General features: G+C 54.4%; 1 protein-coding gene across 1 annotated transcript; it reads left to right on the top strand.

The window, feature by feature from the left end:
• The first annotated feature begins 337 nt into the window (after window positions 1-337).
• Window positions 338-11,841, top strand: PHB1 (prohibitin 1). Its single transcript, XM_049635885.1, has 7 exons — window positions 338-406; window positions 2,727-2,842; window positions 4,155-4,316; window positions 6,287-6,429; window positions 6,598-6,714; window positions 9,977-10,072; window positions 11,474-11,841. Exons 2-7 carry the CDS (start codon window positions 2,755-2,757, stop codon window positions 11,684-11,686), a joined length of 819 nt encoding a protein of 272 aa, XP_049491842.1. The 5' UTR covers window positions 338-406; window positions 2,727-2,754; the 3' UTR covers window positions 11,687-11,841.
• The last annotated feature ends 981 nt before the right edge of the window (window positions 11,842-12,822 follow it).

Here is a 12,822-nt window from a genome sequence, read left to right on the forward strand (position 1 = left end):
GCCCATCCCTGCCACCGACCGCGCGCCCAGCCACTCTTTCCGGGGCCCTAAGGCCCATCTCCTGGCAGGTTCTAGCATCGGTTCTAGACAGGCACGTGCATGTAACCCCAAGAAACTACAGCCCCCAAAAGGCTTTGCGACAACCCCTCCGGGTTTACCACCAGAGAGGAAAGGCTTTTCAGCGCGGGCCAGACACCGAATGGCATTTTGGGAATCGTAGTTCATTTGGGAAGAGCCGGGGAACCGGGGGTCAGGCCGAAAGCCACCCTTCCCAGAATGCACAGCGCTCTCTCCCACCAATCGGAGGCCCGGATCTTGGAAGGGGGGCGGGGAAGAGAAAGAGCTGAGCAGCGCATGCGTGGTACGTGTGGCTGGGGAATTCATGTGGAGGTCAGAGTGGAAGCAGGTGAGAATGGAGGGGAGCGGCTCCGGCCACGATCCGGGCGTCTCTGCAGCTCCCCGCTGCGTTCTCGTTCACAATTTGGGCGGGTGGGGTGCGTGCATGGGCCCGCCTCGTGTTGGAGGGGAGAGGGTGTGACCCCGGGACCAGCGGGGGTTGCGTCGAGTGAGAAAGGTGTGTATGGGGGCGGGGTGAGGAACAATCCAGAAGCTGTATTAGAAATGGAAAGGTCGGGACTGGGTGTCTTGGCCTCGGGAAAGGAAAATAGAAATGCGCGGGGAGTGATCAAGGAAGATTCGGGAGTTAAGGTCTTGCCGTGCGGGAGGGAGGATTTGAATCTGAAGTGGACGACGACGCTGGGGCGGGGCATTAAAAAGTTAAGTGCGGGGTGGGGGAGGGCCCTGCCTGGGTGGCTCAGTGCGTTGGTTGTCCGACTTGAGCTCAGGTCGTGATCTCGGGGTTCGTGGGTTCAAGCCCCACATGGGCTCTGTGCTATCAGCGCAGAGCCTGGATCCTGCTCTTGATTCTGTGCCTTCCTCTCTTTCTGCTTCCCCCTCAAATAAATAAACATTAAAAAGAAATTAAGAAAAAAATTAAGTGCGGGAGTAGATTCCAGTTAGGTCAGTCGGGCTCCCGCCCACCCCGCCTCAGCCCCGCCCACCCCGCCTCAGCCCCGCCCTCCCACTTCTTCCCGGGTTCTCCCTTGCAATGCAGCTATGGAGAGCGTTTTTGCTCCTTTGGTTCTTCTGGTATCTTGGTCCCAGAATGTCGCCCACCTCCCGCTTCCCTATTAACAGTGAAGTGTTAAGCTGTGCCTGCCAGAATTAGACCTCCAGGTGCTAATCCTGGTTCCACCACTAAAGAGCTGTGTGATCTTAGTCTCCTCTTGTAACCTTGCTGTGTGCCTCAGTTTCCTCATCTGTAATAACCTACCTCATAGGGGTCGGTGTGAGGATTAAATAATTGCCATTCGAAGACTGCCTCCTGATATAAAAGCTAGCTGTTACTGTTACTTTTGCTGTTGGAATCACCATGTAGCACATTCTGGGAGTTACTTTTCCAAACCAGAATTGCACAGAACCAACCACAAAGCAAGCCTTTGTCTTGGGGCTTGCTTGCCCAGGAAATGGGAGGGTGGTTTAGTGTGGTGCTGAGTTCTCCGTGGGTGTCAGGCCCACGTCTCATTCCCATTATTGAATCAAGTGCCCCAGTCCCCAAATGGAAAAAAAATTTTTTTTTAATTTTATTTTTAATTTTTTAAAATTTACATCCAAATTAGTTAGCATATAGTGCCACAATGATTTCAGGAGTAGATCCCTTAGTGCCCCTTACCCATTTAGCCCATCCCGCCTCCCACACCCCCTCCCGTAACCCTCAGTTTGTTCTCCATATTTTTGAGTCTCTTCTGTTTTGTCCCCCTCCCTGTTTTTATATTATTTTTGCTTCCCTTCCCTTATGTTCCTCTGTTTTGTCTCTTAAAGTCCTCATATGAGTGAAGTCCTATGATTTTTGTCTTTCTCTGACGAATTTCACTTAGCATAATACCCTCCAGTTCCATCCACATAGTTGCAAATGGCAAGATTTCATTCTTTTTGATTGCCGAGTAATACTCCATTGTGTATATATATACCACATCTTCTTTATCCATTCATCCATCGATGGACATTTGGGTTCTTTCCATACTTTGGCTATTGTCGATAATGCTGCTATAAACATGGGGGTGCATGTGTCCCTTCGAAACAGCACACCTGTATCCCTTGGATAAATACCTAGTAGTGCTATTGCTGGGTCGTAGGGTAGTTCTATTTTTAGTTTTTTTGAGGAACCTCCATACTGTTTTCCACAGTGGCTGCACCAGCTTGCATTCCCAAGAAATGGAAAAAATTAAAAATTTTTTTTTTAATGTTTTTATTTCTGAGACAGAGAGAGACAGAGCATGAGCAGGGGAGGGGCAGAGAGAGAGGGAGACACAGAATCCGAAGCAGGCTCCAGGCTCTGAGCTGTCCGCACAGAGCCCGACGCGGGGCTCGAACTCACGGACTGTGAGATCATGACCTGAGCTGAACGGTCGGACGCCTAACTGCCTGAGCCACCCAGGCGCCCCAGAGATGGAAAAAATTTTAAAGCAGAAGAATTGATAGTACACTTCTCCAAGCTGTAGAGTTATTTATTAGGTGGCCTTGAGTGCGTGATTTTGAGCTCTCAAGAGTGGAGAAATAAAGAGCCAGCCTGAGAAGTGAATATGGTGCCTCAGAGAGGGCTTTCTTTTATGGATTTCGGATTTCGGGATCAAGCTGTTTTGTTTTGTCCCCGCCCCCCGCCGTAGGTGTGAGTGGGGTCCAGCAGGAGGCGACATGGCTGCCAAAGTGTTTGAGTCCATCGGCAAGTTCGGCCTGGCCTTAGCCGTGGCAGGAGGAGTGGTGAACTCTGCCTTGTATAATGGTGAGGCTCCGAGGGGTGGTGGTGGGGCACTGCCTTTTGCCGGATTTCCATTGGCCTGCGTGGCCCGTGTCACACTTGTGGTGGCGGCGTGTGTGAGACCCAGGGGGGCTCACCTGCCATCCCACACCATACGGTTGCCTTGTCCCTAGATCCTCTGCCCTCGTGGCCGCAGGTCCTCTGCGAGCCTTTGTTCACAAAGAGCCTCCCAGACCACGTGGCGGTCGGACATTTCCAGCTACTCTTGTTGGTTTGAAGTGACGCTGCGGCCGAGTGTTGGGGTCTCACGGGAGGCCCCGTGGAGAGAGCTCATTTGATCCCTCGGCCGCGTGTGAAGTAACCCAGCGAGGGCTTTAGACCTTGTCTGGAGCCGGATCTTTGGCTCTGCTGCAGTTGGGTCGTTCCAGACAAAATATCTTTTGAGGCGCATCGCCCAGCCTTTAACAGCGCGACGGGGGCTCCCGCTGGCTTTTTGCCTGCTTTCCTGTGCGACCTTAGGCGAGCCATCCCCTCCCCGCCCCAGGCCTCAGCTTCTTCATTGGTCAAGCAATAGGACGAAACTGGTTTATGTCTAAGACTCCCTCCAACTCCGGTAGTCTCTAGCTTTCGTGATTGGAAAGCGGCGATAGATGGACCTCCCTCGTTCGTGAGTATCTAGCAAGAGGAGGATAAGTCTAGAGCAAAGATCTTTGGAGCAACTCTGAAGTCTCCTGAGGCAGAGACACAGAGCCGCCGCCGAGAAAAGCTTAACTTGGTTTAAACGGCGCCGCTTTCTGCTCTGATGTCCGCAGCACAGCTGGAGGGTAATCACCGTCACTGATTTCTCTCTGAACCCAGAAATCCTTAAAGCCTGAGAGAAACCGTGCCCTTGGAAAGAGTGGGACCTTCCGAATGTTAGGGGTTCCGTGGCTAGGTTAGGGTGCAGCTTCTGGGAGCACTGGCTTAAATTGGAACCAGGATGGGACGGTAAAGAGCTTGGTGAGTTTGGGAACGAAGTTTGGGGAGGTGATTTCCTGGAAACGTGTTGGCGGGTGGGATGGTTAATCGGAGCAGCGGCCGCCAGTTTCCAGGGACAGGATGCTGAGGAATCGATCCTGTTACCAGAGTCCTTGGGAAGACCGTGGGGTGGGAAGGGATGGCTGAGTTCTGGAGCTGCGTGGAAGCCTCTAGAGGCAGAAGTGTGGCAAGATGGAGCCGGGAGAGGGGAGACTTAAAAAAAAATAACAAGAAAGCGCCAAGGAGCTTTCAGAGGCAGCCTTTTTGGTTAAGAGGCGAAGGGATTTTTTTTTTCTGACTTGTTCTCCTTCACTCCTAGTGGACGCTGGGCACAGAGCTGTCATCTTTGACCGGTTCCGTGGAGTGCAGGACATTGTGGTGGGAGAAGGGACTCACTTCCTCATCCCTTGGGTACAGAAACCTATCATCTTTGATTGCCGCTCTCGACCGCGTAACGTGCCAGTCATCACTGGTAGCAAAGGTGAGTCTTGCCCGTGGGTCCCATGAGGCAGCGTGTGGAAGGGTTACCGTAGGATCCAGAAGAGGCCGGACCTCCCCGAAGAACTCCCTTGTAAACTCCTCCTGGAGAGATTTTAACACGGATTCAGAGAAATATGTACAGCACACAGACAGCTGTACAAATTTAGGGAGATCCACAAAGATAGACTTCGAGAGTCACGGAGCGCTCCAGTCTTAAAGAATATGCCTCTGCTCCGTCACTCACCCCTTCCGGTCAGTTCTCGTTCCCCAGGGTGACGATGTCAGCCGGTCTCCAGCCATCCCCTGTGCCTTCACAGCCGGCTTCCCCTTGGCCTTGTTCTCCAGGGCCTCTGTCTCCAGCAGTGCTGGCCTCACACGGGCTGGGGCCGGGTCCCTGAGAGCGGTCTCCTGGTGTCTGGGATGCCGCTGGGTTCCCAGCGAGCCCCACACGAATTGCCCTCACCGCTCTCCTGCCGTCCTACCCACAGAGGTGCCCAGGCAGTAAACAGAATAGCAGGGATCTTTCTGCACGGTGAAAGGTGAGGGTCGTGTGGCTGCTGGGTTTATTATCTGGGGAACACTCGAGGCCTTGGGTGTCATTCCCTGGCCGATGTGTGCTTACGGTGACCGTGCCAGGTGTCAGGCTGGGTCGCAGGGTGGGGGTGGTTCGGAGATTTCAGAGGTGACTAAAGCGGGGGCCCCTGGGGAGCTCAGTGTCGCTAGGGACGTAGACGTGTGGACAGACAGTTACGGTAAGCGTGGCTTGTCCTGGAGGCAAGGGCGTGGGGTGGAGACGAGCGGAGAAGAAGACAGCTCGCCCCCACAGGGGGCTGCGCAGGCTCCCGGGAGGACCTTAGCTTGAGCTGGGACTTTAGCGAGAGACCTGTGCCGGGCAGAGGAGGGATCAGGTCAGTTGGCATTTCGCAACCTGGCCTGTAGCTCCTGGCTACGGGGTCTGGCTCGCGTCCTACAAAAGGGAGATCAAAGTGGGGCGGGGTTAATCGAGAAACATAAAATTTTAACTTAAAAGCGTGGCTCTCAACTTCCCACCTCTTCGGGATTGCGCTGGCTGTTGTGCGGCACCTGTTTGTAAGGACGCATTACTTACGCGTCTTCAGAACTGTTGACAGGAACTTCCAGAGATCAGGAGTGTGTGCATCTCCCGCTCCCCTGGGTGGCTGGTTCAGAACTTTCCCGTGCGTCCGTGTCATTGATGACCGCAAGCAAGCTGACCGTGCTTTAGCCTCGGGCAGGCCTGAGCTGTCAGGGAACGTTGTAATTAATGTTGTGCCCCCTGTTCCCCACCCCCCCTTCGCCTGGATCAGGTCACGAGAAGCGTGTTCCAGATGAGTCCGATAACCCCTTCCATCTGTTCGCATTTGACCCAGCGCTGTCCAGTCTGATTTCTCCTTCGCTCTCCCCTAGCGTTCCTGGAAGGCAGATGAAATCACCCCCCGTTCTTACAGACCAGGAGATAAGCTGAGATTGGCTAAGGCTGAGGTCACACAGTTAGTAAACAGGACGGGACTGCAGCCCAGGCCTTCGGACTGACTGCCGGTCCAGCCAGAGTGGACTGTCTCCGCTGGGCCCACGATAACCTCTCCAGGGCAGACTCCTGAGTGGGGCCTTGGAAAGGCTTCATGCTAAAACTCTTGGCATTGGCCTGTTTCATTAAAACACGCACTGTTCCACTGTCCCGCGGTACCTGTTACGCACGTACTCGGAATTGCTTATATCAGAGGACATTCATTCAGGACAGACTGAGAAGCTGTCCTCCCCAGGAGCCTTTAAGAATTCCTGACTCCGGGGCTCTGCTGGGTTCGCTAACCAGGAAGCTGTGCGTGGTGGCCCCTGCCCTCTAAGGTCTTAAAATCAGCAACTTTACGCAGCAATTGTGGCACTCTTGGGGTAGGAGGGGTCACATAGAAGTGGTTTTGATCGCTAACTCCGGCCTTTGTCCGCTACCCTAAGATTTACAGAATGTCAACATCACCCTGCGCATCCTTTTCCGGCCAGTCGCCAGCCAGCTTCCCCGCATCTTCACCAGCATAGGGGAGGACTACGATGAACGGGTGCTACCGTCCATCACGACGGAGATCCTCAAGTCCGTGGTGGTGAGTGACGGGGCCTCAGCCTAGAGTGCGGTCCCCCAGAGATAGACAGGTGCCAGGAAGAGCACGGTGGCGGGAGGCTTGGGATGTGGCTCGTCCTTTTCCCTCCTGCCCTCTCTGCTTCCTCATCGCCATCCTCACCGGGCCCCCTCTGCCCTCCCTTGGAACCAGGCTCGCTTCGATGCCGGGGAACTGATCACCCAGAGAGAGTTGGTCTCCAGGCAGGTGAGCGATGACCTCACAGAGCGAGCAGCAACCTTTGGGCTCATCCTGGATGACGTGTCCTTGGTAAGATGCTTGTGGGGGGGAGCCTGCAAGGGAGGGGCTGCGGTTCTTGTTCAGGTGCTTGGCCCCATTTCCGGGTGGACGTTAGTAGGTCCTGCCTTCCACGTGCCCAGACAGGCGACTTGAAAATGTGGAAGCTTCTCGACTGTGAGATGGTCTCCGTGGGTTTGTTTTCAGATGAGAGTTGTTTTCCTTTCCCTCTGCCACACACATACTTCTTTTCCTTTTTTTTTCTTTTATTTTTTTTTTTTCTTTCCTTTTCTTTTCTTTTCTTTTCTTGCCTTTCCTTTCTTTTCCTTTTCCTTTTCCTTTTCCTTTTCCTTTTCCTTTTCCTTTTCCTATTTATTTTTGAGAGAGAGCATGATGCCGGGGAGGCACAGAGAGACAGGGAGATAGAAAATCCCAAGTGGACTCCACACCATCAGCACAGCCCGATGAGGGGCTTGAACCCACGAACCGTGAGATCATGACCTTAGCCGAAGTTGGGACGTTCACCCGGCTCAGCCACCCAGGCGCCCCCACACACATTTTTCTTTTGACTTCTAGCCCTACCCGATGGTAGGGTCCCTAACCACTAGACTTTTCACCTCCTCCAAACTGTGAGTGTTCCCCAGAGCTCCCTGAGAAGTAGTGTCTTGTTAACCCCGTTGGATGCCGGAAGAAGCTGCCTAGCGAGACTAGAGAAGGCTCACAGTTTTCCTCCCTAGTGCACACCTCCCAGCCTGACCCCTTGGGATGTCTTCACATTTAGGGTCTGAAGCTCAGTGAGGTGGGCTCTGGGAACCCCCGGTGAAAGGGGATAGAGCGTGAATGAATGGTTCTGTTCCCCAAAGCCCGGTATGGGGCACAGGGGACATCTCTGAGGCGTAAGTTATCCTCTCGGGACCGTAGAGTGCGTGTATTTCTCTGACACCGAATGCCATGACTCAGAAAGCAATACAGGCAGGATAGCATTTCAGATCAAGGAGGGTGATGGGGAAGGGGTCGTGTTTCTAGATGCTCTGGGAAAAATCACTGGGAGTGATTTGTGCGGGTGGCGAGGTAGAGGGTTTCCTGTTCGTTCTCCTGTGCGTCGCTAGGGAAAGGCACCGTTTCCCTCTCGGCGTCTGTGCAGCTGTTTAAACAGTCCTGCTCTCCAGACACCCAGCGCTGACCTCGGGGCGCCCCCCTCCCCCTTGTTTCAGTCGCGGGCTCCCTCTGCTGGCGGGATGCCAGGCTGCAGCCATTCCCCTCTAACCCCCAGCAACTCCCACCTACTGTTAACCTAAACGCCTCGCCTGTGAGGCAGTGCTAAGTCAAAACCTAAGGAGAAGCTTGGCGTTCTGCTAGACTTTTAACCACATACTCCATTCGGGGGAAATGCGGGCTGACCACAAGAAACCATATCTAAGAGGTGTGAGGAGAAAATTAGATTTCGGGGGGGATTTGCTGCCCTCACCTGGCCCTTTTAGAAAGGAACTTTATTCCTTAGTTACACATTCCATTTTAAATTTCTCAGGACCGCGTTTTCTTCCCCGGGCTTTGAACACGAGTCCAGAAATGGAACAGGCAGAGTAGAACAGCTGCATTTGGAAGAGTGAGGAGCGTTACAAGTTGTGGAAGGCAGCGGGACTAGGATTTACTCTCGAGGAGGAGTGTGGAGCTACTTATGTTTCTCCCTTTTTTCTCTTTTTTTTTTTTTTTTTTTAATCTCTATTTATTTTTGAGAGAGAGAGAGACAGAATGCGAGCCGGGGAGGAACAGAGAGAGGGAGACACAGAATCCGAAGCAGGCTCCAGGCTCTGAGCCACCAGCACAGAGCCCGATGCGGGCCTCGAGCTCACGAACCGCAGGTTCGTGATCTGAGCCAAAGTCGGACACTCAACCGACTCAGCCACCCAGGCGCCCCTGCTTTTCCTTTTTTTTTTTTTTTTTTAATTAAAAAAATTTTTTTTTTTTACATTTATTTTTTGAGAGACATAGAGAGAGCACACGTTGGAGAGGGGCAGAGAGAGAAGGAGACACAGAATCCGAAGCAGGCTCCAGGCTCCGAGCCGTCGGCACAGAGCCCGACGCGGGGCTCGAACTCACAAACCGTGAGATCGTGACGGGAGCCGAAGTCGGACGTTCAACCGACCGAGCCCCCCGGGCGCCCCTCCTTTTTTTAAAAGCAGAGGTTGGGAGGGTGGGGGGAGGGGATGAAGCAAATAGAATTTGGTAGCAAAACCAGCGCCATTCTTCCCTTTTTTTCTTCCTTTTTATTTATTTATTTATTTTTTTTTTAGTTTTTTTTTTTTTTTTTTTTTTTGGGACAGAGAGAGACAGAGCATGAACGGGGGAGGGGCAGAGAGAGAGGGAGACACAGAATCGGAAACAGGCTCCAGGCTCCGAGCCATCAGCCCAGAGCCTGACGCGGGGCTCGAACTCACGGACCGCGAGATCGTGACCTGGCTGAAGTCGGACACTTAACCGACTGCGCCACCCAGGCGCCCCAATTTCTTCCTTTTTAATAAAACGTGGGTTAAATAATAAGTAAGTCGCTCTAGTCTCGGCATTAAGAGTTGAGCTCTGTTCCCACTGTCTTCTGCCGTCATTGCAGACTGTCGCCTCAGCCAAGTCTTGGTTGTACGTGTTCTTAGGGAAGGTCTGTGGGTAGTCCATTGTAAGCCCTCACCCTAAGCAATAGCTTTACCTGCCTTCCCTCCTAAACCCTTTACCAGAAGCGCTCACACATGAGGAATACTGTGATTCGCGTTCCACCATTTTTCACCCTCTTCCTGTTTGGTGGTGGGGCTTCCGTGCGAAAGACGGGGATGGTTAATCCATAAGCGGAGAGCGTCACGCCCTTGAATGCCTGAGAACCGGCTGCCTCCTTCGCTCTCAGGGGCTCAGTTTTCCATCTGGCCTCTCTGGGGGCTTCCAACAGGCCATCAAAGGATGGGCCCTAGTCGGAGGACGGGGGTCCTAGAACCCGCAGCCTCCTCCCCTTGGGAGGTGGTCACTTGAGTAGGTGCCTTCTGGTGCCCACGGGTGGTTGTCTGCTTCAGATCTCCTCGCCGAGGGCGACAGAAGGACGTGCGGGAGCCGTCGAGGCAGCCGAGGCTTCCGGGGTGTGCCCTCGGTTTGGACCCGGATGTGGAGGTGGAAGGACGTTCTGGCCTCACAGAGGCCTCCAGCTGCTAGAGCCATTCCTGGCCCCTTCCTTCCAGCGGCCACGGGGGCCCCGCGCGGCAGCGCTGCCTGAACAATCCCACCGCCTCATCTCGCGCTCCCTCTGTCCCCTTAGACGCATCTGACCTTCGGGAAGGAGTTCACAGAAGCAGTAGAGGCCAAACAGGTGGCCCAGCAGGAAGCGGAGAGGGCCAGATTTGTGGTGGAGAAGGTGAGTGTTCAACCAGATGGCAGGGGCCTCTCTCCCCTTTCTCCTGTGCTCAGCCTCCCCGTTTGCTGGGTGGCCTGGAAACTCATCATCTGTCATCTCTTTTTCTGGGATCCTCGGAAGGGGATTGAAGGAACCGCACTCCTACGATTGGTTCCAGGGTCTTTGGGGGCTAGTCAGGGATATGTGAACTTAGGTTCCGAAGTCACCGAAGGGTAATTTTTCTTCCACTTCCCCTAAGATCAAAAACACTCCTCCTACCAATAAAAATGTTTTCTCCTGGAATATTTTCAGCTTCACTGAGAAGTCGTTTTTAACTGTGGTTACACAAGTGAAAGCTGACAGCGAAAAGGATCAAATGTTGGGCCAGATGCACTATCGTCACTGGAGTTTTTTTCCAGCCCTAAGTCCATCCAGATGTGGCAGAGTGTGGTGGGACAGGAGATAGTTGCCTAGCAGCCTGCTCTTCTGGTCTTTGCAGACGTGTATTTATTTCTTGCTGTTGCTTCCCCCCACCGCTGCTGGTTTTTCTCGGGTTAGTCCTAATCCAAGAACCCTTCGTCCTTTGAATCAAGGTAGAGAGATGTATTGGTGGCCAGCGTTTAATTTTAGAGAGTGTAAACTCCACGTGGACGGGAACTTTGTTGCCCGCCCCCCACCCACTAATCTCCAGAGCCTAGAACACGCCTAAGACCATGCCTGGAAATATTAGGTGCTCATTTAACATTTGCTGACACGGTACCCGCCTCCCGTGACCTCGGACCGGTTGTGCCCCGCTGATCGATGTCACCCTGCTAATAACGGGTGGGGAGAGCCTCGGAGATCTCTTTCAGTTGGTTGCCTGGGCTCCCGGTCAGGATCCAGCTTAGCTCAGGGGCGACTCTAGGGCCCGTCACGCATACGTGCTACTCCTCCCCAGCTGCCCTGTTTTCATCAAACAGATCTCATTTGTTTGATGAAAGTCCCTTCGACTTGGGGCTGGAGGGAAAGGTGAGCCTGAGGGTGGGTTCTGCCTTTTTTTTCTCCCTCCCGTCTTCCGCGGCTTGGATCCTCCTGGCCCAGAGTAAGGTGGCTGGACTGGATGGCCGTTGACGTTAACGAGAATTTTGAAATAAGACAGATACTTGCGCAGCCAACAGAAAGAGAGCCCTGCAACCATGAGAGGTGGCGCTGCATTGCAGGAAAGCGGAGGACTGGGTGCACGTGCCTGTTGACCCCACCTGGAGGGGGAGGGGGAGGAGGAGGAGGAGGAGGAGGAGGAGGAGGAGGGAGATTCCCAGAGTTCCTTCAGGAGCCGGTGAGGGTGCCTCGCCGAGTCCTTCTGAGGCCGCTGCCCGCCGTTCAGCACCCTCAAGTGTGATCCTGGTCTCCCCCCCCCCCCCCCCCCCACCTCCACTCTCTTAGGCTGAGCAGCAGAAGAAGGCGGCCATCATCTCTGCCGAGGGCGACTCCAAGGCAGCCGAGCTGATCGCCAACTCGCTCGCCACCGCGGGCGACGGCCTCATCGAGCTGCGCAAGCTGGAGGCCGCGGAGGACATCGCCTACCAGCTCTCGCGCTCCCGGAACATCACCTACCTGCCAGCCGGGCAGTCCGTGCTCCTGCAGCTGCCCCAGTGAGGCCTGCCCGGCCCACGCCGCCTCGGGCCGCCTGGGCCACAGCCCCGAGGATTCTGAACACCGCCGTCCTTCTGCCCCTGCCCCAGAAATCACTGTGAAATTTCATGATTGGCTTAAAGTGAAGGAAATAAAGTGGAATCACTTCAGATCTCTAATTACTCTAGCAGACGAAGCTTTCTCATTCTTCCCATTTCCACCCACTTTCTGAGCCACCTCCTTCCCCCAGATTGCCAAGTGCCTACACAGCCCGGGGCAGAAGAAAGGGCTGTCGTGCACAGCACGGGTCTCCGTGTTTTCCGGCGGTTCTGATACAGGCCCGGCTGAAGAGGTGCCAGGGAGGGTCAGAGAGGAAGTAATCTGTCTCTTGCCATAAGGCTGATGCTCTCGAACTGTGGGGCCAGCGGAAGCAGGTGTGAACAGCTTGAAGAATCTGCCCCTGTGACGGTGGGTGGGCCTGATTCGCTGCCCCCCCCCCTTCCACCCCCTCCAGGGTCCTGCAACTGGGACGGGCTTGGACAGCGAGCGAGCGGGCCTGGACTGAGATGTGAGTCCGGCCGAAGACTTCCTGTCCACCCCCCACCTCGGTGTCTCAGGACACCCGACGGATTGCAGCTTGAAGGATTGCATCCTGCCAGGGGGCCGAACGTGCCTGCCAAAGACGTGCATCCTGTGCTCCTGGCTCCGTCGTTCAGAGACTGCCCTTCTCGAGGGTTCTGTGCCTGCGCTTTGAAGGAGGCGACCTTGGGAAGAAAGCGAATGTGTGTAAACTGCCGTCAATAAATGACACCCAGGCCTTCCAGCCCAGGTCTTAAAAAGGGTTTGTGGTTCTGTTTGTGGGAGCCGTGGGATCAGAACAGAGCATTCTAGAGTTGGCGTGTGCACGTGTGTGCGTCGCCAGCTGGGACAGACTCTCCAGCGAGGCAGAAAATGCTTCGGTTTCAGAAAGCACCACTTTGGGCTGTGTCCCAGATCCGTCCCCCGCCTGAAATGAAACGAATCTCAAGTCGTGCCAGGGGAGGGGGGGTCATGAGATGGGCTCTTCGGAGGCCACGTGGGTGCAGATTAGTTCACTTTTCCCCCGTAGCTTTTGGTACCACCCCCCCCCCCCCCATTTCTGACTGGGAGCCATAGGCCTG

The sequence above is a fragment of the Panthera uncia genome, chromosome E1 (genome assembly GCF_023721935.1).
Source record: "Panthera uncia isolate 11264 chromosome E1, Puncia_PCG_1.0, whole genome shotgun sequence".
Classification (NCBI taxonomy): Eukaryota; Metazoa; Chordata; class Mammalia; order Carnivora; family Felidae; genus Panthera; species Panthera uncia.

Bases quoted from the DNA above. Each gene is read 5' to 3' on its own strand.
- PHB1 (XM_049635885.1), top strand. From the start codon at position 2,755: ATGGCTGCCAAAGTGTTTGAGTCCATCGGCAAGTTCGGCCTGGCCTTA. The intron at 6,430-6,597 runs GTGAGTGACGGG...CCTTGGAACCAG, and splicing joins AGATCCTCAAGTCCGTGGTG to GCTCGCTTCGATGCCGGGGA. The intron at 10,073-11,473 runs GTGAGTGTTCAA...CCACTCTCTTAG, and splicing joins CCAGATTTGTGGTGGAGAAG to GCTGAGCAGCAGAAGAAGGC.